At 50.5% G+C, this 26,877-nt stretch overlaps 1 protein-coding gene across 10 annotated transcripts in view; it reads right to left on the bottom strand.

The window, feature by feature from the left end:
• The window catches only part of KCNAB2 (potassium voltage-gated channel subfamily A regulatory beta subunit 2), a 111,231-nt gene that overhangs the window by 34,583 nt on the left and 49,771 nt on the right, over positions 1-26,877 (bottom strand). For 2 of the 10 annotated variants that reach the window (XM_049877742.1, XM_049877744.1), the window contains exon 1: positions 667-21,282. The exons of 7 other annotated variants lie outside the window; for them this stretch is intronic. In XM_049877742.1, coding sequence (XP_049733699.1) covers positions 667-878 — 212 coding nt within the window. In that variant the 5' untranslated portion in view covers positions 879-21,282. Of the gene's footprint in view, positions 1-666; positions 25,444-26,877 lie in introns of those variants that run through there. One more of the 10 variants, XM_049877743.1, reaches the window with a different exon arrangement.

Here is a 26,877-nt window from a genome sequence, read left to right as displayed (position 1 = left end):
AACAGATGCTTGTCACGCTGGGCTGGCTGGAGACATGAGATTACCCATGGGCCAACTTCTCGAACCCCCATGTACCGGGAGGTGAGGAAGCAGAGAGGGTGCAGGGACCTGTGGCCAGTGCCGGCTCAGGCTCCCAGAGAGAGAAAGCTCTGCACAGAGTCGATGTGGGAGACCCCTTTGAAGGGAACCAAGTGGGCAGGATGAAGGGAGAGACACAATCGAGCACCATCTCCCTCTGTGACTCAAAGGGAGAAACCTGGGGCTGATCCTGAGCAGGGGCGGATTACCCAATAAGCAAGGTATGCGCAGGCTTACGTGTGCTTATTTACTCATCTGTAGCACACAATTTCACCTGTTTTTCACCACATCAATAAATCAAAGGTGTGGTGAAACCCATGTGAAATGGTGCCCTACAGATCAGGAGGTAAACACAAGTCTGTGTGTACCTGGCTTACTGTAAGCTGGTGCATGCTGTGCTTACTGGTTAATCCCACCCTGAGCCCCAGTGTTGTTTCTCACCAAGTCTACCAAGCACTAAAAATAGCTCCCCTCAGCCTCTTGGCACCTAAGCCTGAAAACCAGGGATTTGCAGATTCTAAGGACTGTCGCAGGTGGTCGGGGTGCAGGGAGGGCAGCCCCCGCTCATCAAGCCATCCCACCTCCTACCTGTATTTCATGCCGGGCTGCTTTCCGCTTGCATCGCCGGCACCTGGGGGGCTCTGCACCGACACCTGCCCCAGACTCCGGGCCACCATGGCCACAGCTCGGAAGCGGCCGTGGGTGCCCATGCTGGGGCTGCTGACCGCAGGCCGGCCCAGCCGCTCATCGGGGCTGCGGGCCTTGAGGCTGTGCTCAGAACACATGAAGGAGACCTGCATGCTGGAGGCTGGCTGAGTCCTGGCTGTGAGCTCTCTTCCCACCTGTCCAGAAGTCACTGCTCCCGGAGGCTGCTCCCTGCCCTGAGGGAGACGTGATCCCCTAAGGGGGAATCTCTGCAAGGAGGCCCCTTGGGAGCCAGGATCTCCCAAGGCAATGACGGAGGAGAGCCGGTGTGCTCTCCAAGGGGAGGGGATCAGAGCTCCAGAGACAAGCTAGAAGAGACCTTCTTGAAGGAAACTTGAGAGTCGAGTGGGAAGCTGACATTTCCTCTGCCCCTCACATCTTCCTGGTATTGGGGGCTCCTTCCTTTGCCCCCACCCTGGTCTGGACTGGGCTGTCCAGTGTCTGGTCCCGGCTCGAGGGTGCCGTCACCACGCAGTCTCCAAAGTGTCTGCAAGGCTGGGTTGAGAGCTCTCTCTGACTGATGAGAGAAATCTCCTTCCTTTCCACGAGTCTTGGCTGCTCCCTGAGCCCTGGGGCAGCCAGCAGGTGCCCTGGTGGGGTGCAGCTACCTGGGAGTAGATTCCCTGGGGTGGGGGTGGCCCCTGGAAGCATGTATCCTTGTGCGGGGGGTGGACCCTGGGAGCAGGTACCTTGGGGAAAGAAGCCCCTGCAAGTGCCCCTGGGAGCAGGTGCTCTGGGGGGTGGCCCCTGGGACCAGGTGTCCTGGGGGTGCTGTTTGGGAGGCTGAGTGAGGCTGCTTGTCTGCTCTCCTGGGCTCTGGTGGCCGTGGCTGGAGCAGCTGCTTCTCTGAGTCTCTCCAGAGGAGACCTTCCGAGTCTCCCACCAAGTCAATTAGGCGACCAGTGAGAGGTGCAGGGAGTGCCTGGCGATTCATTATTAATGAAGTGGGAGGCACCGGCTGCCTGCCAGGCCGTCACTGGCTGCTCAAGGCTGACGGCCACTCAGTCGGGGGGCTGGGGAGGACGCCTGGGCAGGCGCTGCAGCAGGGTGAGCGGAGGATGGGGCAGCAGGATGGGCAGCTGCCTAGCTGGCCAGCCGAGTGTGTGGGTGGCTGGCTCCAGCCAGAGCTTCCAGGTGAGTGCCCAGCTCTGCCCACTTGTGGTTCTAAGCTAGGAAAGGGGGCTTCAGCCAGGGCAGAAATACAAGGAGAAAAGACCACTCTGTCTTGATAATAATGACATAGATAGCCTAAGGAAAGAAATCCAAGGGTCAAAGGGACAGGAGATCTGAGAAGTCCTAATACTTGGCACAGTAGTTAGCTCACAAAAGACGCTCAATAAGTACCTCTGGAATTGATGAGTGCATGAATGAGTGAATGAATGAAGCCATGCCCTTTTATCCCATCCTCCTGCATATCCTTTCCTGCACTTGTGGCCACAGGATCCAGATGGGAATGAGGCTGTACTACTGTAGCAAAGCTCAGTGGCGCTTCCAATAAACCCAGAGAGCCACCCTTGTTGGCAGGGGGGCTGGCTTTGCCCTATGACCCTGAGTATCCAGCTCACCCCCTCAGGGCGGGCCTTGGCCAAAGCTGCCTTTCAGGTCCCCTTTTGCCCTGCTGGGAGGGGCTGAGACAGAGCAGTGGAGGGGAAGCAGGAGATCAGGGGCTAGCTCTGGCTCTGTGGCTAATTTGCTGTGTGATCTCTGGTAGGTGTCTTGCCCTCTCTGAGTCAATTTGTCCATCCTAGCTCAGCCCTCCCAGGCCCTACTATACTCTTTGGGCTCTGCTCTGCCACAACCAGAAAAGACTCCACCTAGAGATGTCCATGGCAGCTGATGGCGTTCCTAACTTCCCCCTGTCCCTGCCCTGCCTTATTGGCACAGATTAAGAACAAACCTTGTTCTACTCCTAGCCTCCCTGCTCATGAGCTGAGCTGCCTCGGGCAAGTCCCTACCTCTCTGAGCCTCAGTGTCCTCAGGTGTAAGATGCAGATCACAAAGAACGCTCCCTTCGAGGGTCCTTGTGGAGATCAGAGGACACACACTGAGCCCCGGAGCAGGCTGTGTTCATGGTGAGGCTCACAGTGGTAGAAACTCTAATATAAAGTTAACACTGATCCTCAACATAAAGGAACTGCTTTCTAATGGGTTGAGCCTTGGCATCAGGTGCAAGTGTCAGACCCCTCTGCTGCCCTGGCCCTCACAGGTGAGTGGAGCCCTTGGTCCTTCCATGAGCACGGCCTGGTATGATGGCAGGAGCCCAGCCCTGAGGGTGGCACCCATGCCCTCGGGACAGAGGGCCTGGGAGGACAGAGCTGGGGCTTTGTTTGCCAAGGATGCCTGGGCAGACCATGGACACCACTCCAGACACCAGCAGGGCCTCTCAGGACACCCCGGGCCATGCTCTGCCTTTTCTCGTGCTACCTGCCTACTTGGGCTGCAGAGCCTTGGCTGGTCTGGCTTCCCAAACTCAGGGCAGGCGGTGGCCCTTGCTAAGCCCCTTGAGTTGAGAGGGAGATGGGAAGGGGGAGGGATGGCTCTAATGCCAGGCTGGGCAGACCCTCATCAGGATGGGCCCTGGACTTGGAGATGGCAGTCCCTGGCCTTCTGGGGCCCAGGGACTGCCAAAGAGGCTGCAGGAGGCCAGACTCTGCCTTCACCCCCTGCCCAGGGCGAGTTTTTACCCCTACCTCCTGTCCTCTGCTTGGGGCTCTTCATACAGAAACAAGGCAGAGTCTGGCATTCTACCCTTCCCTAAATATGCAAAGCCAGGGCCCAATGGAACTCACTCAGACTAATATCCGATAGGCTCTTTCTATAATCCTCTTCCCTTTTTATAAAAATGATTATGCTTATTTCTTCAAAAAGAAACAAATACTGTGTGCTCTCCCGGTGCTGAGGTTCTTGCCCTCATGGCACTCCCAGTCTAGGGCAGGGTTGCTCAGTACCAGACCCAGAATGCCAGGGGTGCTTGTTACAATGCTGAGTACTGGGCCCCACCCCAGACATACTGAATGAATGGCTCTGGGGCTGGGCCCAGGAAGCAGTGCTTTTACCAAGAGTGATTGTGCACGCTGACTTCACGGGAGGTGAAAGTCCCTTCCTTCTTCTTCCTTATACACTTCTCTGCGCTCTGGCAAACCACTGGATACAGTAAGGCTGGTGTCTTACTGTTACTTACGGGCTGCTCTTACCAGATGGCCTGCTTTAAGTGGCACACAGTTAACTGAGACTCCCAGCGACTTAGTCACCATGAGCGTGTGAAATGAAATGTCATCCATTTTACCAGATGACCCTACCACTCCACTCCTTGGCATGTATCCAAGAGAAATGAAAACGTACATCCACGCAGAACTTGGATGTTCACGGCAGCGTTATCTGTAATAGCCAACAGGTAGAAGCAACCCAAATGTCCATCAACTGACAAACAGATAAACAAAATGTAGTCTATCCATACAATGGAATATTATTCAGCCATAAACAGCAATCAAGTTTTGATCCATGCTACCACATGCGTGAACCTTGAAAACTCAGTAAAAGACGCCAGACATAAAAGACCACCTATTATATGATTCCATTTATATATCTAGAATAGACAAAACCATACAGACAGAAAGGAGATTAGTGGTTGCCTAGGGCTGGTAGAAAAGGAAGCCTGGTGGCAAAGCGGTTAAGTGCTTGGCTGCTAACTGAAGGGTTGGAGGTTCAAACCCACTCAGCAGGTCCACGGGAGAAAAGACCTGGTGATCTGCTCCTGTAAAGATTACAGCCTAGAGAACCCTATCGGGCAGTTCTATTCTGTCACATGGGGTCGCTATGAGTCAGGATCAACTTGACAGCACCTAACAACAACAACAACAGGGCTAGTGGGAAGGGGGAATAGGGGAGTGGCTGCTGAAGGGTAGGTACAAGCCTTCTTTTTTGTGGTGATGGAAATATTCTAGAATTAGTGGTGATGGTTGCACAACTGTGTGAATATGCCAAAAACCATAGAATTGTACGTTTTAAACAGGTAACTTATACGGTAAGTGAAGTATATCTCAATAAATCTTTAAAAAAATGCCATTTGCCTCAAAAGCCTCTGGGCCTTCACTCCTGTTGTTCCCTGGCAGAAGTGCCCTTTCTCTTGCCTTTGAGCTCCTGTTCTCTCTCTGACAACAGCTTAGATACCACAGGTGGTATGACGCCAGCTCTCCGAGCGCGGGCACCCCTCCCTCTCCAGTGTCACTGACCACACCCCGGAAAGGCTGTTGTAAAGATTCTGTCTCCCCATCAACACCACAGGTTAGGAGCCATTCCTTGGTGTTTGTCTTTGTGTCTCCCCTGCCCAGCACTATGCCATGCATACAGCGGGCTTTCCATAGGTATTGGTTCAATGACCCAAGGAAAGACTAAACCATGTTTCTGATTATACTGAGGGACACAAACAGCTATTGGACAGATGCCCATTTGTGTTGGTGAATTTTATGGGTCCACTAGGCTGGGGCTGTGGTGCCCCGTGTTTGGTCAAACACAAGCCTAGGTGATGCTGGGAAGGTGTTTTGTTGATGAGGCTCACATCTACAATCAGTTGACTCTAAATAAAGGAGATGACCCTTGATAATATGCATGGGCCTTATCCAATCAGCTGAAGGCCTTAAGAGCAAAACTTAGGTAGCTGAAGCCTGCACCCTAAAAATGCTGGGTAATAGACCACTCTTCTTTCTCACAGCTGCCTAGGCTGTCCGACCTGGGCAGGGAGCACTGCTGTGGATGGCATCTGGGCTCCCCCTGCCCCAGGAAGGCCCCATCCTGCTAATGTGAATGAAGGATGAGGAAATCCTAGCACCCAGGCCCGGCCAGTTCCCCGGTCTGTCCAGCTGTCTCCCTGTTAGCTCTGCTCATTCGCACACCTTTAAGGTCGTCTTTGTACTGAGGACGCTCCCGGGTATCTGCCAGCCTGGACCCCGCCCCGATATCCAATGACCTCCTCTGGTTCCTGATCTGCATCCTGAACTTCTCAAGCATGAGCTCAGCATGCGTATGGAGTGCCTGACTTACGGCCGGCCTGATCCCAGCGTCTTTCCCACAGGAACGCCATTCTCCCAGCTGCTCAGGACGGAGACAGGGTGTTCCTGCCTCCTCTTTCTCCCACCCCCATCCCTAATCTGTGGGGTGGGACAAATGTTGCCAGCACCACATTCCTAATTGGTGTACAGTCTGGCCACTTTGCACTAAAAAAAGCCAAATCTGATGCCATAAAGTAGATTCCGACTCATAGAGACCCTATAGAAAAGAGTAGAACTGCCCCATAGAGTTTCCAAGAAGCAGGTGGTGGATTCAAACTGCCCATCTTTTGGTTTGCAGCCATAGCACTTAACCACTAAACTACCAGGGCTCCTTTAGCCATCTTAGTGGAAGTGAAATACATCACAAGTATTTCTGAATGAATGAATTCCAGGGGCTCACTGGCCAGTGCTTTTGTGGGTGGTGGTCACTGCACATTCAAAGGCAGTGACAAAGACAGTGAAAACATCTACGGAACACCTAGATGCTGGTTTCTCTGTGGATTGTTACCTGGAAGGTATTGCTGTCATCTGCTCATTTTATGTATGAGCAAATGAAGGATTACGCTTGCCCAAGATGAGCTGGGACCCAGCCGAGGCATCAGGCCCTGGCCACTCCTGATGCTACACCTGCTGTCTTACCTCCCAGGGCTCATGCCTCCTCAGTGGGCCACCCTCTGGCCCCTGGGACAGTGATGAGAGGGGGAAGCCCAAGTCCGGGCTCCAGGAGAGGGAGGAAGGCTTCTTGGGTCACAGGCTGGCTGCCAGGGAAGCAGCACCTGCCTCTGTGCCTCGATTGTCCCTAGGGATGTCAAAGGAGGAGGGGGGCCTGGGCCAGGCTGGACTTAGGGCATTCCTGGGTCCACAAGTAAAATACTCCCCAACAGGTCTTAAACGCTAGCAAGCAGCCATGTAAGATGCATCAATTGGTCTCAACCCACCTGGAGCAAAGGAGAATGAAGAACACCAAGGGCACAAGGTAATTACGAGGCCAAGAGATAGAAAGGGCCACATGAACCAGAGAATACATCATCCCGAGACCAGAAGAATTAGATGGTGCCTGGCTACAACCGATCAGGAACACAGCAGAGAACCCCTGAGGGAGCAGGAGAGCAGTGGGATGCAGACTCCAAATTCTCATAAAGAGACCAGACTTAATGGTCTGACTGAGAGTAGAAGGACCCCGGTCGTCATGGCCCCCAGACCTTCTGTTGGCCCATGAGAGGAACCATTCCCAAAGCCAACTCTTCAGACAGGGATTGGACTGGACAATGGGTTGGAGAGGGATACTGGTGAGGAGTGAGCTTCTTGGATCAGGTGGACACTTGAGACTAAGTTGGCATCTCCTGCCTGGAGAGGAGATGAGAGGGTAGAGGGGCTTAGAAGCTGGCGAAATGGACATGAAAAGAGAGAGTGGAGGGAGAGAGCGCGCTGTCTCTTTAGGGGGAGAGTAATTGGGAGTATGTAGCAAGGTGTATATAAGTTTTTGTGCGAGAGACTGACTTGATTTGTAAACTTTCACTTAAAGCACAGTAAAAATTATATATATATAAAAAAACACTCCCCAACAGCCACCCAGGTACACTCATAATCCCCATACCCTTGTGCTGCCATTTCTCCCATTGCACTGAGGGAACTGAATTCTAATTCTGTCCTAGCCCACACTTCCCTCTATGCCACTCTGACCTGCCCACACTGGCCTTCGTGTACTCCTAGAATACGCCTCGTGGTGCCTGCCTCAGGACCTTTGCACCCGCTATTCTCTCTGCCAGGTATGTCTTATCCCAGGTGTCCCTGAGGAGCTGCCCCTCCTCTCCAGTCCCATCCAGCACATCACTGGTCACCCTCTGAGGCTCCAAAGTTCCATTGCTGTGGACTATCCATCTTTTCCCAGGTCAGGGGTCCCGGAAGAGCAGGGCCCTTGGTTGCTCTGTTCACAGGCTCCCCAGGCACCCATAAGACCACTGGGAACACGGAAGGTGCTTACTAAAGCCTGCGAGATGAATGAGCCTGTTCTGCTGCTTTCCTTTCTGCTGCCCCACCCTGGCCACAGCAGGAGACATAGTCCCACACACTTCACCTACACCTTCCTTTTTAGCCAAAGATCACTGCTAAGGGGAGGCCACGGATGCAACTGGGGAAAGAACCACTTATTCAACCATAAACTCAGGGTCCGCCTTTTCTAAATAAACCCAGGGGAGTTCTGTGCTAGGTCCCTAGGCACCAGACAGCCTTAAAGGGCAGCCGGGGTGTCTGAAGGGAGGCATTTGCAAGGCATTTTAAGGATGTTTCATGCTGACAGGAATGGATATTTGAAGCCAGAACTCTCCCAAGGGATCCCAGGAAAAATACATGCTGTACCCAGCAGAGAACTGCAAAGCAGAAAAGGTAGACAGGAGCCCCTGTGATTTTTAAAGACTTGTTAGAGTCTGGAACGTTCCACTTGCCTAAAACAGGGGTCCTGACTCCTAATATTCTCAGAGGTCACAAGAATAAGACAAGAGTGGAAAGCTTAAAACCTTGACCTGAACTTGCCACAATTAAGCACCACCCTAAAGGGTCTCTTCTTCCAGGGTGAGTTCTGACACGTGCTTGTTGTTGTTGTTAGGTGCCATTGAGTCAGTTCCGAGTCATAGAGACCCTATGTACAACAGAATGAAACACTGCCTGGTCCTGCACCATTCTCACAATTGTTGTTATGCTTAAAACCATTGTCGCAGCCACTGTGTCAATCCATCTCACTGAGGGTCTTCCTCTTTTTTGCTGGCCCTCTACTTTACTAAGCATGATGTCCTTCTCCAGGGACTGATCCCTCCTGACATGTCCAAAGTATGTAATACATAGTCTCTCCATCCTTGCTTCTAAGGAGCACTGTGGTTGTACTTCTTCCAAGACAGATTTGTTCATTCTTCTGGCAGTCCATGGTATAGTCTATATTCTTCTCCAACACCACAATTCAAAGGCGTCAATTCTTCCGTCTTCCTTATTCCCCCTCCAGCTTTCACGCGCATAGGAGGCAATTGAAAACACCATTGCTTGGGTCAGGTGCACCTTAGTCTTCAAGGTGACATCTTTGCTTTTCAACACTTTCAAGAGGCCTTTTGCAGCAGACTTGCTCAATGCAATGCGTCTTTTGATTTCTTGACTGCTCCTTCCATGGGTGTTGATTGTAGATGCAAGTAAAATGAAATTCTTCACAACTTCAATCTTTTCTCCATTTATCATGATGTTGTGAGGATTTTCTTTATGTTGAAGTGTAATCCATACTGTGGTCTTTGATCTTCGTCAGTAAGTGCTTCAAGTTCTCTTCACTTTCAGCAAGCAAGGTTGTGTCATCGGCATATTGCAGGTTGTTAATGAGTCTTCCTCCAATCCTGATGCCCCGTTCTTCTTCATAGAGTCCAGCTTCTCAGATTATTTGCTCAGCATGGATACAACCCTGACGCACACCTTTCCTGACCTTAAACCATGTACCCTTGTTCTGTTCGAACGACTACCTCTTGATCTACGTACAGATTCCTCATGAGCACAATTAAGTGTTCTGAAATTCCCATTCTATTGTTCTATAATTTCCACATTCGGTTGGATGACCTTTCTTGGGAATAGGCATAAATATGGATCTCTTCCAGTTGGTTGGCCAGGTATCTGTCTTCTATATTTCTTGGCACAGACGAGTGAGCACTTCCAGCGCTGCATCCATTTGTTGAAACATCTCAATTCCTGGAGCCTTTTTTTGCCAATGCCTTCAGTGCAGCTTGGACTTCTTCCTTCAGTACCATGGGTTCCTAATCATATGCTACCTCCTGAAATGGTTAGATGTCGATCAATTCTTTTTGATACAGTGACTGTGTATTCCTTCCATCTTCTTTAGATGCTTCCTGCGTCATTTAATATTTTCCCCGCAGAATTCTTCAATATTGCGATTTGAGGCTTGAATTTTTTCTTCAGTTCTTTCAGCTTGAGAAATGCAGAGTGTGTTCTTCCCTTTTGGTTTTCTATCTCCAGGTCTTTGCACATGTCATTATAATACTTTACTTTGTTCAAGTTGCTCTTTGAAACCTTCTGTTTTTTTACTTCATCATTTCTTCCATCTACTTTAGCTACTCTACATCCAAGAGCAAGTTTCAGAGTCTCTTCTGACATCCATTTTGGTCTTTTCTTCCTTTCCTGTCTTTTTAATGACCTCTTGCTTTCTTCATGTATGATGTTCTTAATGTCATTCAACAACTTGTCTGCTCTTTGGTCATTAGTGTTCAATGTGTCAAATCTATCCTTGAGATGGTATCTAAATTCAGGTGGGATATACTCAAGGTCATACTCTGGCCCTCATCAACCTGTTCTAATTTTCTTCAGTTTCAACTTGAACTTGCATATGAGCAATTCATGGTCTGTTCTGCTCTTGGCCCCTGGCCTTGTCTGATGATGATATTGAGCTTTTCCATGGTCTCTTCTCACAGATGTAATCAATTTGATTCCTGTGTATTCCACTGGTGAGGTCCACATGTATAACCAAAAACACCAAACCCACTACCGTCGAGTATAGTCACCATTTATGTTGGGGGGAAAAAGGTATTTGCAGTGAAGAAGTCACTGGTCTTGCAAAAGTTCTATTATGTGATCTCTGGCATCATTTCTATCACCAAGGCCATATTTTCCAACTACCGATCCTTCTTCTTTGTTTCCAACTTCCGCATTCCAAACTCCAGTAATTATCAATGCATCCTGATTGCACGTTCAGTCAATTTCAGACTGTGGAAGTTGGTAAAAATCTTCAATTTCTTCATCTTTGGCCTTAGTGGTTGGTGCATAAATTTGAATAATAGTCATATTAACTGGTCTTCCTTGTAGGTGTATGAATATTATCCTATCACTGACAGTGTTGTACTTCAGCATACATCTTGAAATGTTCTTTTTGACGATGAATGCAAAGCCATTCCTCTTACAAACTGTCGTTTCCGGCACGGCATAGTAGACCGTATGATTGTCTGATTCAAAATGACCAATACCAGTCCATTTCAGCTCACTAATGCCTAAGATAGCAATGTTTATTTCATTTTGGACAACCTCCAGTTTTCCTAGATTCATACTTTGTACATTCCACGTTCCGATTATTAATGTATGTTTACAACTCTTTCTTCTCATTTTGAGTTGTGCCACATCACCAAATAAAGGTCCCGAAAGCTTTACTCTATCTACGTCATTAAGGTCAACTCTACTTTGAGGAGGCAGCTCTTCCCCAGTTGTATTTGGAGCGCCGCCCAACATGAGGGGCTCATCTTCTGGCACTATATCAATGTTGTGCTGCTACTCAAAAGGTTTTCACTGGCTAAAGCTTTTCAGAAGTAGACTGCCAGGTCCTTTTTTCTAGTCTGTCTGAGTCTGGAAGCTCAGCTGAAACCTATCTGCTATGGGTGACCCTGTTGGTATTTGAACACTGGTGGCATAGCTTCCAGCATCACAGCAACACGCAAGCTCCACAGTATGACAAACTGACAGATATGCACTGGTCAGTTTAAATGGAATCTGTAAGAGGCATCGGGGGAAGATTTCTATCCACAACAGATCTTTGGTTTTTTTTTTTTTTTTTCTTCCTCGCAAGTATCTGCTGTTGTTAAAACAAAGCAGCTGGTTCCTGCCGTGATTAATGAGAAGCACAGCCACTTGCAATTAAAAGCTCCATTCTCTGTCCACAGAATGTCACTAATCAGAGTGTCCCTGGAAAGGAAGCTTCCGGCTCAGCCGTCTTCTGACTTGGGGCTCTTCCAGCTGAGCTGCCACTCGACCCAGCATCGTCTCCTTCCATCGCTCACACAGAGGACAGAGGCAGGAAAGCTGGACTGGGCCAGGTCGTTTCTCCAAATGGCCACAGGCTCAAAGTGGAGGGGTGGATGCTCTCCCTGTCCAGAATGTGGACTGTGGTGGCCTCGAGGCCTGGAATTGTCGTTAGTTGCTGTCGAGTCAGCTCCGACTCATGACAACCCATGTGTAACAGAATGAATGTTGCCCAGTCCTGCGCTATCTTCATGATCATGAAGAACTGATGCATTTGAATTGTAGTGCTGGCAAAGAATATCGACTATACAGTGGATTGCCAGAAGAACAAACAAATCAGTATTAGAAGAAATACAACCAGAATGTTCCTTAGAAGTGATGATGGCGAGACTTCCCCTTTCTTACTTTGGACACGCCATCAGCAAAGGCCAATTGCTACAAAAGGACATCATGGTTGGTAAAGTAGAGGGTCGGCAAAAACAAGGGAAACCCTCAATGAGATGGACTGACACAATAGCCACAGCAATGGACTCAAGCATACTAAGACCTGGAGTCAGAGTTCTAATGCAGTGTAAAAAAAAAACCTAGTAGCTTCTCCAAGAGCAGGAATGAAGTGCCGTGTCCTGCAGAGGCCCCTGTGCCTTCCCATATTAGTGAGTAAGGCTGCCCCATCCGTCTACACTGAGTGGGACATGGGTGGCACCCAGCAGTGTTTTCAGCCCAAGGCAGGGCAGCTGGTGCTAAAGGACAGAGAGTACTCCAGAGTAGTGGGTGGTAGCAAAGGTCAGCCAGCTGGTGGACTTCCTGGAGGAGGGGGTTGATGGTAGGTGAGAGTGAAGACCTCTAGGGGTGGGGGTGGCATGCTGGATTGTGGTTTCCATTAGCAGGGGGCTGTGGAGGGTCCCTAGGACAGGTCTAAATCAAGCCTGCATCAGAGCCAGGGCCAAGTCTTCTAGAAGGAGAGGTCAGGGGTTCTATGTGGACAAGGCTCCAGAAGGAAAAAAAGGAAGTCAGGACTTAATTTCAAACACAAGATGTACTTCTAGTAAGAGGAGAAGCTGGGGCAGGAAGTATGGGATAGGCAGCAGGTCTGTCTCTCGGTGCACCTGCTAGCCTGGCAGCTCTGGCTATGGAGGGCTTGACATGGCAGGAAGAGGAATAGGGAGCCCAGAGGACAAGTGAGCTGGAGGCCTGAGCTCCTGCATGCAGGGACCATTTTGTGGCGGGGCCGGGGGGGACTGTGGTTGTGGCCACACGGGTGCTGCAGGCGACACCAGGACATGGCATTTTCCAGTCATCTGTGGGTTTCCTTGGATCCAGCTCCATGCTCCCTACCCCCTTCCTTCCTGCTCATCAGGAGCTTGCCATCCTGACCACACCCCACAATTTCAGCCCTACAAGGGGAAAAAGGCAAATTGGCCACAAATTGGCCCATTTTGCTTCTTAAGCCAGTTGTCGTTGACTCCGACTCATGGGGAACCCATGCGTGTCAGAGTAAAACTGTGCCCCATATGGTTTTCAATGGCTGTTTTTTTGGAAGGGGATCCTCAGGCCTTTCCTCTGAGGCACCTCTGGGGGGACTCCACCCTACAATCTTTTGGTTCACAGCTGAGCACGTTAACTGTCTGCACCACACAGGGACATTTTGTTTCTTAGTTGCCACCATTTATCAAGCGACTGTACCAAGCCCTGAACTAAGCACTGTACCTACCCTTTGCCTTTCCTCCCTCAGAAGCACCCGTTAAGGTCTAATCACATCAACAACAGGAGCAATGATGGCAGCGCCAACACTTACATGGTGCCCACAATGTGCCACTGTTCTAAGCGCTTCACATACAACACACTGAATCCTCACCAAACCCTCATGATCCCAACTCCCCCTTGAAGAAACTGAGGCACGGAAAGGCTAAGCAAAGTAGTTAACGCCGCATCACTCCCCTCCTTCTGCAGAGGAGATGGTGGGCTCAGGAAGGTGAGAAACGCACCCAGGTTGCAGCTCCAGTGCAGGGTTGGAGTTCAATCTTCCACTGCACAGCTCCTGCTCTTGGACCCTTTCTGGGAGCTCAGGTTACTGGTCAGGGGGCTGGGGGTGGGGGAAGACAGTCCCCATGGGGCTGCCTGGCACTGCCTGTGGATTGAATTGACTTTGACTCATGGTGACCTTATGAACAACACAACAAAATGATGCTCAGTCCTGAATCACCCTCATGATTGCCAGCATGGCTGAGTCCATCGTTATGGCTACGGTGCCAATTCATCTCACCAAAGGACTCCCTCGTCTTTGTTGGTCCTCTATTTCACCAAACACGATGTATCCCTCTAGGACTGATCCCTTCTGATGACGTGTCCAAAACAAGTGAGTCTAACAATATTCTATTGTGATCCCTAAGGTTTTTATTGGTTGATTTTTGGAAGTAGATCATCAGGGCTTTCTTCCTAGTCTGTCTTAGTCTGGAAGGACTTAGTCTGCTGATATCTGTCCACTATGGGTGACCTTGCTGGTATTTGAAGTACTAGTGGCATAGCTTCCGGCATCATAGTAACATGCAAGCCACCACAGTAGGACAAACGGACAGATGGGTTGTTTTATACACAACACACACACATACAAGCACACATACACATAGAGAGATGTAGTTTAAGGAATTGGCTCATACGATTGTGTGAAGTCTGAAATTTGCAGGGCAGGCCAGCAGGCTGGAAACTCAGGCAGCAGCTGATATTGCAGTCTTGAGTCCGAAATCTGTAGTGAAGTCTGTCTGACTAGAAGCTCTGGCAGGATTTCTATCTTGCAGCCTCGGGCAGAATTCCTTCTTCTTCAAGACCCTCAATTTTTGCTCTTAAGGTCTTCAACTGATTGCATAAGGCCCAACCACATTATCAAGGGTCATCCCTTTTACTCAGAGTCAAGTGATTGGAAATGTCAATCACATCTACCAAACACCTTCCCAGCAACACCTAGACTTGTATCTGACCAACCTGGGCACCACAACCTGGGCACCACAGCCTGGCCAAGTGGGCACAGGAAATTCACCATCACAGGATCTATGTGCTTTCTCCTACTTATCACAGTAGCCCTGCCAGGGAGGAAAGGGGCTGTTATGTCCATTTTAAAGGCAGGGAAGCTGGGGCTGGCGAGGTCAGGGGAACTACAGAGGGACAGCTGTCTCCAGGCCTGGAATGGCTGCTGAGGTGCCAGCATGAGGGCTGCTGTCCAGCAGAAGTAGTCCCAGGAGGAACACAGGTCACACACTGCTGCCAGCTGGAGCTTGGTCAGGCCCAACATTGAGACCTATGGGAGCCCTACGCTGGCCAGCTGGTTCCCCAACCCGTTCCTGGCAGGATGTCTTTTGCAGGATGACCAGCTGGTCTCCACCACCTCCTGCCTTCCCTTGCTGTCCACACAGGGGTTCCAGCTGCATCTCCAGGTACAACTGTTTGCAGAAATGCAATTCTGAGATGGAAGGGCAACTGCAGGGGTTTGGATACTGTCTTAGTCTCCCAGGGCTGCTGTAGCACACACCCCACAGGTGGGTGGCTTAAAGAACAGAAATTTATTTTCTCACAGTTCTAGAGGCTAAAAGTCCAACTTAGGCTCTCGGCTCTGTGGATGTCTTCCTTTTTGGTAAGCCCCAGGCGTTCCTTAGTTCCTTGTCTAGTAGATAATCCTCACAGGGTGTCTATATTCCCCCTGAGTATTTCTGTGTCTATCCTGGTCTTCTTATAACTCAGAAGTGATTAGGTTTAGGACCCAGCCAACACTGGTATGACCTCATTAATGTAACAAAAGACAACCCCTATTTCTAAATAGCATCACTTCCACAGGTCCAAGAGCCAAGAATTCAACACCTATTTTGGGATGACATAACTCAATCCATAAAGAATACCCGGACAACTCTCAGAGAGCAGGGATGGTCCCTTTTGCAGGGAGGGGAGGGACCACTGCTTCTCTCTCACAAGGAGCCAAGCATGGAACTTTGAGTTATGCCATTATTTTACTTGGTCCCCAGGACAATTCTGGGAGGCAGTGACTATCACGTCCCCTTTCCAGATGAGGGGCTTTGGTGGTGCAGTGGTTAAGTGTTTGTCTGCTAACCGAAAGGGAGGCAATTCAAATCCACCAGCTGATCCTTGGAAACTCTATGGGGCAGCTCTACTCTGTCCTATCGGGTCGCTATGAATTAGAATCCACTTGACCGCAACAGGTTTGCGTTTTTTTTTTTTGTTTGTTTCCAGATGGAGAAACCGAAACATGGAGAGGCCAGGTGACTTGTCCAAGGTCCCATAGGTAGCCAGGGAGAGCCAGGGTTCCTCTCAGGACACTCAGGGATGGCCCTGCCAGCTCCAGGTATAAGTCAGCCCTGGGCACCTTTCTCAAGGTGGAGGTACCTTTCCTTTAGTGTCCTAGCCTGGTTTGCCTGCTGTCCCCTTCAGGGCGTTCCTCCCCCTGACCTCTGCTCTTTTTCTCCTGCCTCTCCTCCTGCTCACAGTGCCCTCCTTCCCACCTGTCCTTTCAGACATGCCTGGATTCCCACCTCTTCTGGGAAGCCTCCCCTGATTGGCCCAGCTGGAACTCATCTCCTGTGGATAATGGAGCAACTTGAGTGTGTTCAATTGGTTTGGCAACAAATCAAACACTTCCTGGTGAGTCTTCCTGGACTGTGATGAGAACCCAGGATCTAGAATCAGGATCCGTGCCCTGCCAGGAAGTTCCCGACCAGCAATCACTCTCTAGGGCACCAGGCCTCTCTGCTATCCCTGTCTGGACCGCAGGAGAGAGAGGCTTAGACACAACTTCCATGTCTGTTTTTCTACTGTCCTGGAAGCAGTGGAAACAAATCACATTTTACAGGGGAATCTTCTGGAAAGTGGATTAAGACCAAGACCATTCAACACCATTTGGCCAATATTTATAAGGGCTTGGAATGTTCTAGGTGCTGCAGACAGACAAAGACGATGCTGTTGTTGTTGTTAGGTGCCATTGAGTACATTTTTGACTCATAGCAACCCCACGTGACAGATTAGAACTGCCCCACAGGGTTTTCTAGGCTGTAATCGTTGTGGGAGCAGATCGCCAGGCCTTTCTCCTGTGAAGCTGCTAGATGGGTTTGAACCACCAACTTTTCAGGTAGCAGCTGAGTGCTTAACTCTTGTGCCACCAGAGGGGGTGCAGACAGGCAAAAACAAGGTAACAGAGGTGGTGGGAGGTGTGAGGAAGACCATAAACCAGGACAATGGGCTGACTTATGCAGACTGGGTGGTCAGGACAGTCCCTGAGGATGGAGCCGAGACCTGAATGAAGGGAAGGGGCCAGGTGCGGGACACACCCTCTAGCCAGGGGGAACACAAAGTGCAGGGACACTGAGGATGACAGGAGCTCATATGTTTGAGACACAGAAGGAAGGCAGGTGTGGCTGAAGCATCCTGAGCAAGAGGGAGAGGTGTCCAAGCTGAGACCAGAGAGGCAGCAAGGGGCGTGCAGGGCCTTCGTGGGGAGTCTGGGTTCATTCTGGTGCCATGGGAAGCAGAGAAGAGTCACATTTAATCCAAAGACTAGTTGGTGCCTGGCTGGCTCAGTGGGGGCGCAGGCCATAGCCTCTGGCTGCCCATTGGCACAGCCACTGCCGTATCTGGGGTCACTTCTCCAGACCGTTCCAGCATCACAGCCAGGTGGGGATGGAAGGGGGGAGCTGGACCACAGTTCTCCTTGTGGTTGTTGTTAGTTGCCGGTAAGTCTATTCTGACTGATGGCGACTCCGTGTGTTTCAGAGTACAACTGCCCCAGAGGGTTTTCTTGGCTATAATCTTTATGGAAGCAGATTGCTAGGCCTTTTTCTCACAGTGTCGCTGGGTGGGTTCCAACCTCCAGCCTTTGGGTTAGCATTTGAGCACAAGCCCCAGGACCTATGAACTGTGCTCCATGAGGTTTTTCAATGGCTGATTTTTTGGAAGTAGATCCCAGGTGCCTCTGGGTGGACTGAAACCTCTGACCTTCCAGTTAGCAGGTGGGTGCATTAGCCATTTAACTACCTGGGGATTCCAGTTCCCCTTAACCTGCTCCTAAAGCTCACACAGGGACTGTCTAAATTTTAAAAATCCATGTTTTTTAAACAGCAAGGATTGAAAGCAGTTAAAAAACAAACAACAAAGGCAAAAAAAGAAAAAAAAAAAAAGAAAGGAGAAGTTAACAAGAAAGCTTTTCCCAGCTGCAGCTCAGTTCGCGAGAGCATCCAGGCCTGGTGCGGGGTCTCCTCGCCCCACTGAGTGGCGGTACTTATCTGACGGAATTATCCCTCTTATGTTAATATTTAAGACCAAGTTCAACTGTCCTGACCCAGATGGTGACAGGAGGGCAGCTAACCAGGAAGGGTGTTTATCTGGAATCTTTAATAACCGGCAGTGTTAGTCATGGAGTCCCTATTTCCAGAAACCCCGTGTGCAGCAAGATGAAATTGCTAGATAAGGGAAGGGCCTTGACGGTGAGAAAAGCTTTGGCCCGTCAACTGCTAAGGGAGTGAGTTGTTTTCTTGTCCCCTCTCCTCCTTGGGAAATGTTCCTAGGATATTTCGGCATTACATGTTAATTTAGAAGTGTCTTAGATGGCAGCAAAGACTTTCTCCCTGAGGTCATCAGGAACCTAAGAGATACGTCCACCCTCCTATTTCCACTGAAGGGGCAAGGTCCCCAAGTAGAGTCTTAACAGATACTTGCGGAATAAAGGAAAGCTACCAATGACTAGCCAAAAAAGAAGAAAAAGCACAGTCTTTCTCTTGAGAAATTTCCATCAAAATTAGAAGTTTGTTGTGGCCTGGCTGACCCTTTGTCCTTCCCTGAAGGTTGAATTTAGAATATGAAGCTTTAAGAATTATGCCATCTAATGGACTCCTGGCAGAAGTGCTTTGTTTCTTTAAACTATAACAACATGTTCAAACAATGGACTAAAGGGCCAAATAGGCTGTCCGTGGGAGAAATTGTTAAAGGGACCGAACTGGCCTCTGCTCTACTCTCCAAGAAAACCAAAACCAGTTGCCGTCAAGTCGATTCCAACTCATGGTGGCCCCATATGTGTCAGGGTAGAACAGTGATTCAGAGGATTTTCAGTGGCTGATTTTTCAGAATAGATCAATAGGCCTTCCTTCCAAAGAGCCTCTGGATGGACTCGAATCTCCAAACTTTTGGTTAGCAGCTAAGTGTGTTCATCTTTTGTACCACCCAGGGACTCTACACTCCAGAGACAAGCCAGATAACCTGTTGGGCCTGTTAGATGGAAGGCAAAGATTTAGGGTTGACAGATAAAATACAGGATGCTCAGTTAAATTTGAATTTCAGATAAATAACAAATAACTTTTAAGTGGTGTTGGCACAGAATATTGAATATATCATGGACTGCCAAAAGAACGAACAAATCTGCCTTGGAAGAAGTACAACCAGAATGTTCCTTAGAAGCAGGGATGGCAAGACTGTCTCACATACTTTGGACATGTTATCTGGAGGGATCAATCCCTGGAAAAGGACATCATGCTCAGTGAAAAAGAGAAAGGCCCTCAATGAGATGGACTGACATAGTAGCTGCCACAGTGGGCTTAAGCATAACAGCGATTGTGAGGATGGCGCAGGAATGGGCAGTGTTTCGTTCTGTTGTACAAGGGGTTGTTAATGAGTCAGAACTGACTTGATGGTACCTAACAACAACAATGTTCCAAAAAGGAGTCCCTGAGTGGCACAAACAGTTAAGCATTTCACTACTAGCCAAAAGGCTGGTGATTGTAACCCACCCAGTGGTGCCTTGGAAAACAGGCTTAGTGATCTACTTCCGAAAGGTCATAGCCTTGAAAACACTATGGAGCAGTTCTATTCTGCACACATGGGGTCACTATTGAGTTGTAATCAACTCAATGGCAACTAACAACAACAAAAATGCCTCAGCTATTGCATGGGACTTGTCATGGATTGAATAATGTCCCTTAAAAATGTGTGTATTAACTTGGTTAGGTCATGATTCCCAGTATTCTGTGGCTGTTCTCCATTTTGTGATTCTAATTTTATGCTAAAGAAGATTAGAGTGGGATTGTAAAACATCCTTACCAGGTCACATCCCTGATCCAACCTAAACAGAGTTTCCCCTGGGGTGTGGCCTGCACCACCTTTTATCTCTCAAGAGATAAAAGGAAAGGGAGACAAGCAGAGAGTCGGGGAAGCTCACACCACCAAGAAAGCAGTGCCAGGAGCAGAGTGTGTCCTTTGGACCTGGGGTTCTTGCGCTGAGATGCTCCCAGACCAAGGGAAGAGTGATGACAAAGACCTTCCTCCAGAGCCTACAGAGACAGAAAGCCTTCCCCTGGAGTTTGTGCCCTGAACTCGGACTTCTAGCCTACTAGACTGTGAGAGAATAAACTTCTCTTTGTTAAAGCCATCCACTTGTGGTATTTCTGTTATAGCAGCACTAGATGACCAAGACAGGACTTATAATAAAAAGTTATTTCATTCCTTATCTGAAATTCAAATTTAACTAAGTGTCTGTTGGTCTGTATTTTTATTTTATTTGCTAAATTTGGCAATCCTGTAAAGATTGGAAGGCACAGGCGGCAAAACTGCGTATTTGCAATCTACAGGGATTTATAAAGGAAAATGCCAGGTTTTCAGAAGAGAAAGTGGGCCCACTGGAGTGCTGTCTTGGCGCTGTTTTAAAAGATTACAGATCTAAATAGACTGTCCTTCTGTGGTTCCAAAAAAAGTCAGACCTACATGTCTATCATTCAGAGGCCACATGGGACACTTATTCACAGCTATTTACAGTTTACTGTAACCAATTCAGAGCCCTGGTGGCGCAGTGGTTAAGAGCTTGGCTGATAACCAAAAGATCGGCAGTTCATATCTACCAGCTGCTCCTTGGAAGCCTCATGGGGCAGTTCTACTCTACCCTATAGGGTCGCTACGAGTTGGAATTGACTCAGCGGCAATGGATTTGGTTTTTTTTTGGTTTTGTAAGCAATTCAGTGGCCACCTGTTAAAAACCTCTTTCCACAATGAGGTAGTTAAAGAGGTCAAGGAGGACAGCACATTCTTGTCCCTAGAGTCCAACCTGGTTTCTGTTACCAGAATAGGTTTGTCATTGTCATATCTAGTTAACTCCTAAAGGTGAATTTGTCCCAGTGAAGTTACAGGAGACCAATTAAACTGTATGTTTACCCCTGCTAAACTAAAAACCAAGCCTGTTGCTGTTGAATCAATTCTGACTCATGGCACCCCATGTGTTACAGAGTAGAACTGCTCCATAGGGTTTCCTTGGCTATAATTTTGGAAGTAGATCACCAAGCCTTTCTTCACTGGATGGGAACCTCCAATCTTTAGGTCAGTAGTCAAGCACAAATTGTTTGTGCCAACCAGGGATCCTTTGTACCCCTGCTATAAAGTTCTCCCCTCCCCCAAGAAACCATATTATTTTTTCATGAGTCTACATCAAGCTCTTAACAGTGTGTATCTTTGGAGGACTACTGGAGACTTCCATTTTCTTTTATACATCTTTATATGGTTAGAACTTTTTAAACACAAAATATTTACCCAAATAGATAGTACAATGGTAAGGAATATCATCTGCATCCTTTGCTCCAGCAGTTCCTGCCTCCAGGCCTCCTCCAATGGACAGTGTACTTCCCACCCCAGCCCTGTGCCTGGCCCTTACCGATACTTCATGCCCGTGCGCCAGGCGGTGCAGCTGTCCAGGGAGAGTCCATGCATGCGGAGGAAGCTCTCCATGTTCCTGGCCTGGGCGGCCACGCGCACCTCTCGCAGGCGCTGCAGCTCCAGCATGTCCGTTTGGCGGACGGGGTGCAGGGCCCAGTCGGAGTGGCACCTGCTGCTCACGCTCCTCAGGCTCTCGCTGTATGTCATGGACAACATGGTACTGCCTGACCCTGAAGCCACTGCTGTCCAGATGGGAAACGCCGAGTGGTGGTGGGTTAGAGAGCATGCCACAGCCCCGAGTGCTACAGACTAGGTGGCTGGCCCAGGGCAGGGAGTGGCTGCAGCCAAACTCCTCCAACTGGAGCAGCCGCCAAGGGCTCTTGACGCCTGGGTTGGAGCCTGGCCCCTCTCTGCAGTAAGATCTCGGGTCCTTAAGAACTCTGAGTAACCCACCCTTCTCTGTCCCCTGCACATGTGAAACAAGCACAGGCGAAGCTGCATTCCAGGCGGGAAAGCTGAACTCAAAAGTGTTCGAAGTGAGAACAGGAGCAAGGGGGAACATGCAGAGAACTCATCCCCAAATGCTGAAGGCTGAAGCTACTGTCCCTGGTGCCTGGGGCACAGTCCCACAGTACTCTCTCACGGTGTCACCCAGGGCAAACCCAGGCAAAGGGCTGTCCCCAGGCAAGCAGCCCAAGGCACAGAGAGGCAGGGACCACACCCCTCCTTGAAGCAAACTCCAGTGTGATGATGCCAGGTGGGCCCCATCCCAGGAAGGCCCTTTGCTCATAAGCCTTGAGAGGAAAACACACCCATTCTTTGCTTATGGAAAGCACCATTGCACTGGCAGAGTTCTTTGGGCTCCATGCTCCCTGATAGCCACCATATAACCCATGACTTTTTACAATAGAAAGATGGAGCAGAATGCATTTATATGGGGGTGGGGTGGCGGGGTGGCTGGGACAGGGACATTTCAAAACTTAAATGTTAAGAGCCATTGCCAAATAAAGTCATCCTGAATGATAAATAAACACTCTCGAAAATGAAAAACCACATAAATGCCCATCAATAGGGAAGATGGTTACTTAAATCACAGACTGTTCCTATAGTGGAAATTTGGGCAGCCATCAAGAATGGAGCATCTCTATGCAGAATGATATTCAATAAGCTCAGAGAGATAGCGGTAAATTAAAAAAAAAAAAAGACAAGGGGAAAGTATACACAATACTTGCATTTGTGCTAATTCATGTAATAAAAACAAGGGAATCAGTGAACCCCACTGTGTATTTGACCGACATCAAAGACCTGGTCCGCAGGTCTACCGTCCAGGGCCCCTAATGCCCTCCACACCTGACCAAAGCAAGGCCTTGGTCCCTGCACCGTCCCTGAGCAGAGAGGGGACAGAGCGAAGCTACTGTTTCTGCAGGGCCACCTGCAGAGTGGGGTCCCGTAGCCCAGCCCCGGGAGTTGGAGGGAACCAGCCCTGCCCCGCTTCCTGCCTTGGGAGACAATAAGCTCAAGTGTCCTTGTGAGCCGCCTGGAGGGCTGTCCTGCTGTGGGGCAGCTGAAGAGGCTCTGTAGTGGTGCTTGAGGGTGAGGGTGAGGGTGGAGAGCAAGGTCACCTTGGAGACACCCCAGGTGCACCCCCAACCCCCGCTTCCTCTGTGTGCTCTGGGGTCAGGTCTGACCCACTCTGCTTGGCAGGGGCAGGTGGTAGCGATGAGCTCTGTGAGCCTGGGGCTCTATAGAACAGGTGCTGACCACTGACTGCTCTGTCCACGTGTGCACTTCCATGTGGAGGGACGCCCCTGGAGCCTCATCATCCCCTTCATGGCCTAAAGACATTTCCATGCAAGGATCTGTCTGTAGGTCTCTCTTACTCCCTGGGTCATGCTGCTTGAGAGCTTGGGCTGTCCTATGTCTGCCGCCCAATCCCCTGGCTCACAGCAGTATGGAAGAGGGGCTCAGAAAGGATCCTAGGGAAACCAATGAGCAAGGGCATGCCCCTGGAGCCCCTTCAGGGTTCCATGAAGGCCCTGGACTACCCACCCTGGTTCAGCGCTGGACAGCGCCTGTCCCCACAGGTCAGTGTCTCTTTGGGGTAGGCTGCGCCAACACCTCGATCTGCCTGGACACCTTGGACACTGGGTACCCGGGACCATCACACATTTGCCCCCAGGCTCTCTACCCCACCCTGACATGCCACATCTCTTCCCTGCTGCAGCTTTCCACGGCCCCTCTTGTCATCTAACATTCTGGAGACATCTCTGACTCACTTGTTACATGGATTCCCCTGAAGGTCAGGCCCTCAGAGCAGGGACTCTTGTCCGAGAGCGAGCACAGAGCAGGGGCTTAGCTATGCGTCCAATAATCAGTGAAGGCGTGGGCATACAAAGGCCAACCAGGGGCTGTGATGGGCGCTTCCTTGGCAGGGCTGGATGGCACCGTGGGCTCTGGGCTGGCTCTCTGACGCACCTGGTGGTCTCTGAGCGTATCCCCTCCTGGGGAGGGGGGACTCCCAGCCCAGGATTTGCCCTTACCATGGCCCAGCCCCATGGGGCTCTGCAGGCCCCAGGACCTCTGGGCTCCCTCTGGGTTTGGGCTGAGGTCTTTGAAGGGCACTAAAAAAAAGTAGGCGAGGGTGCTCCTGCATGAAACCCGACCTTCCAGGCAGTAGAGGGGTACACGTTTGCTTTGGAAAGTGAAGCCATAGCACCCATAGGTGGCAGTACCAGCTCCTCTTCCCCATCCTCTGGCCGGCTAGGCCTCCCCACCCCCAAATCACAGGCCCTTCTGAGGGTGGCGGTAGGCCACCTGTCAGCCAGTGTGGGGCAGATGGAGGTAGACCTCCTTTCACAGACAGACCGCAGCCAGCTGCAGCTGTGGCTCTTACCGAAAAGCAGGACTTGCTCAGCACATATTTTCCATCCAGGCCCGGCCAGCTGGATCAATAGCCATTAGCTTTCAAGATGTTTCTCATAGAAAGCAGACAGGTCTGGTTGGCTCTGGACACACATCAGGGCCCCAGGGCTGGGTGGTGGCCTAGCGCCAGGTTCTGGGCAGGGACAGCCTGTTGCCTACTCACAATGTGACCCCAGCAGGCACCCTGGCCGACCTAGCCTCAGTCTGCCCATCTGTGAAGTGGGGATGAGCATAGGCTTACGGCATGAGGTGGCTGTGCGGCTGCAGGAGATGGGCTGCTGGGCAGTTAGGTGGGGGCTCGGGACATGGCTGGACACACCCTCATGGGAGGGCACTGGCAGTGAGACGGGGACACGACACCAGCTATGGTAAGTGTTGCAGAGAAAAAGGTATAGACAGGGCAGGTAGGGCTCTCTGTGGAGGTGACACTGGAGTGTGGGCTCGGATGATAGCAGTGAGCCGTGCAGGTAACAAACGTCACCAGAAAACGCTTCATAGGATGAGAAGGAGGTATTAGTAACTGCCCCCCTCGCAGACAACACTGTCCTAACGAGGTGGATCGTGGGCAAGTTTTGGGGATCTGGGTGGGGACAGAGCGGGAAGATCATGGCCTTGGCCACCTTCCTGGCCTCCTTGGCCAGGGCTAGAGGGGCACCTCTCTGTGGGGCCGTGGTCTGCCTGCTTCTGATCTTCCCTTATAACACAACTTGTGGACTGGGGAACGCATCTGTGGGCCAGGCCACCTGTGGCGTGGGTGAGGCAACTGGCAGTCTCCTGCCACAGGCACACACCTAGTCCAGGAGGACGTGTGAGGAGCAAGGAGCTGGCGGAGCCCTGGTGCCCAAAGGCGGGTCTGTAGGTCAGGAAGGCCAGGCCACGCTCATCCTCATGAGGTGCTTGGGGGAGGCCTGAATCTAGACAGAGGAGGAAGGGCGGGTGGGCGCAGAGGGCAGAAGGGGGACTCTTGATGGTCCCTAGCACGGCTGGGACCATCCCCTGGGTGAAAGTGGAACCCAGCTTCCCTGGATGCAGCTGCTCACCCTCTAAGGGTTTGTTCTCAGTTTCCCCTGCAGCTGATTCCAAAGGAGTCTGGATCATGAATGAAGGGCCCATGAGTAAAATCCTGCCAGGTAGAAGGGGGCCGCCCATCACTGGGGTGCCTACTTGGGCACTTTCACCTCCCTGGAGCTCAAAGGTGCAGAATCCTCATCTTTTCCAGAGCAGGGCTCTCCATCCACTCCCCTTTCCCCTCCCCGTCTCAAGACAAAGCAGACCCCGCCCCAGCAGCCTTTGCTGATGATACGGCCACTATGCGTCCTCTCCTCTGCCTGGCTTTGCCTTTTGCAAATCTATTCTTGTAGACTGGGGGGCTCGGGGGAGTTTCCATCAATTAATGGCACGACATGGAAAACTGAAAGGAAGATGTTAACATCATTAAGTCAGCGGGAAGAGCTCCTTCCCCTGAGTCTCGTACCTGGCATTTCTTAATCGTGGTCTGTTTACTGAAGGCCACCAAAGCATAAAACGTTGAGACCAAGGAGGGATTTGGAATACCTCTTTTCAAACCATGACATTTGTTAGCTATTAGAGAAATTAGTCAAGGTTTATCAAAGCGGAAATGGAGAGGGGAGCTGATCATTCTGGAACACGCGTGGCTCTGAGATTCACGGCATCACAGCAGTGCAAACACAAAATTACTTACGTTCAAGAACAATCAGCAAACCGAGGCCTAAACAGGCAGCCCCTGTCTCTCCCAGACATGTGCCTCCAGACAACTTCAGACAGCAATCAAACCCTGACAGCTCTCAGGAATATTTGAAAACGCTGAATTCTCGTCAGCAGTGAACCCCACAGGGTATATACAAGCTAGCCACCCATGGCTCTCATGGAAGAACACAAGCAGGAAAGCACCCGGCAGGGCTGGGAGGCAAGCAGCTCAAGCACAGGGCACTGACTACGGGTCATGCCAAGCGGAACCCACCATCCCGGTCTCCTCCCGCGCACATTCCCTCATGATTACCTACAGTCGGCTTGTTGAGGCTTTCTGCTCTGAGAAATGTAGCGGGTTTAATACCAGATCAGCTAAAAGCATCCCCCAAAAACATAGCCTCTGCTATTTTAGCTCCCAACACAGCTGCACCCAGGGGCAGCCCCTCTGAGCAGATGTCTGGGACGTCTGCTCCTGGAGCAAAAGGGGCCACTCACCTGCTGTCCTGGGCGTCTGCTCATTAAAAGGGACACAGCCTAGGTTATCAGGGTTCACCAGGCACTCTAAAACCCTCGCGCGGTGGTGTTTGCATTCGGGGAGTGTCGCTGCAGAACGTCAGAAGCAATTGGTGAATAAGCAGGGTCCCACAAGAGCTGAGTTCCGAGACCGGGAGTCCATTAGTTCTATTAGGGTGTTTTTATCTCAGTGAAGGCGGCTGAATTATTCACGAACGCCTCTGCCCCTAAAAGCCTGGAAAGTGCAGTTCCGCAGCGCAGCCTGGCAGACCAGCTTGTGGTGCATAGGTGGGGGGCACTGGCAGTGGGGGCGCACCATCCCCTCAGGCTCATCCTCACTGTCACCACTGCCCCGCATGCTGCAGACCAGACCCCAGAACCACAGGTAGAAAAGGGCAGGGTGAGGGCGGAACGCAGAGCTCATACATAGCTTCTGCCTCACCAAATT

This window comes from Elephas maximus, chromosome 3 (genome assembly GCF_024166365.1).
Source record: "Elephas maximus indicus isolate mEleMax1 chromosome 3, mEleMax1 primary haplotype, whole genome shotgun sequence".
NCBI classification, from domain to species: Eukaryota; Metazoa; Chordata; class Mammalia; order Proboscidea; family Elephantidae; genus Elephas; species Elephas maximus.
This window is presented reverse-complemented; position numbering and strand designations above follow the sequence as displayed.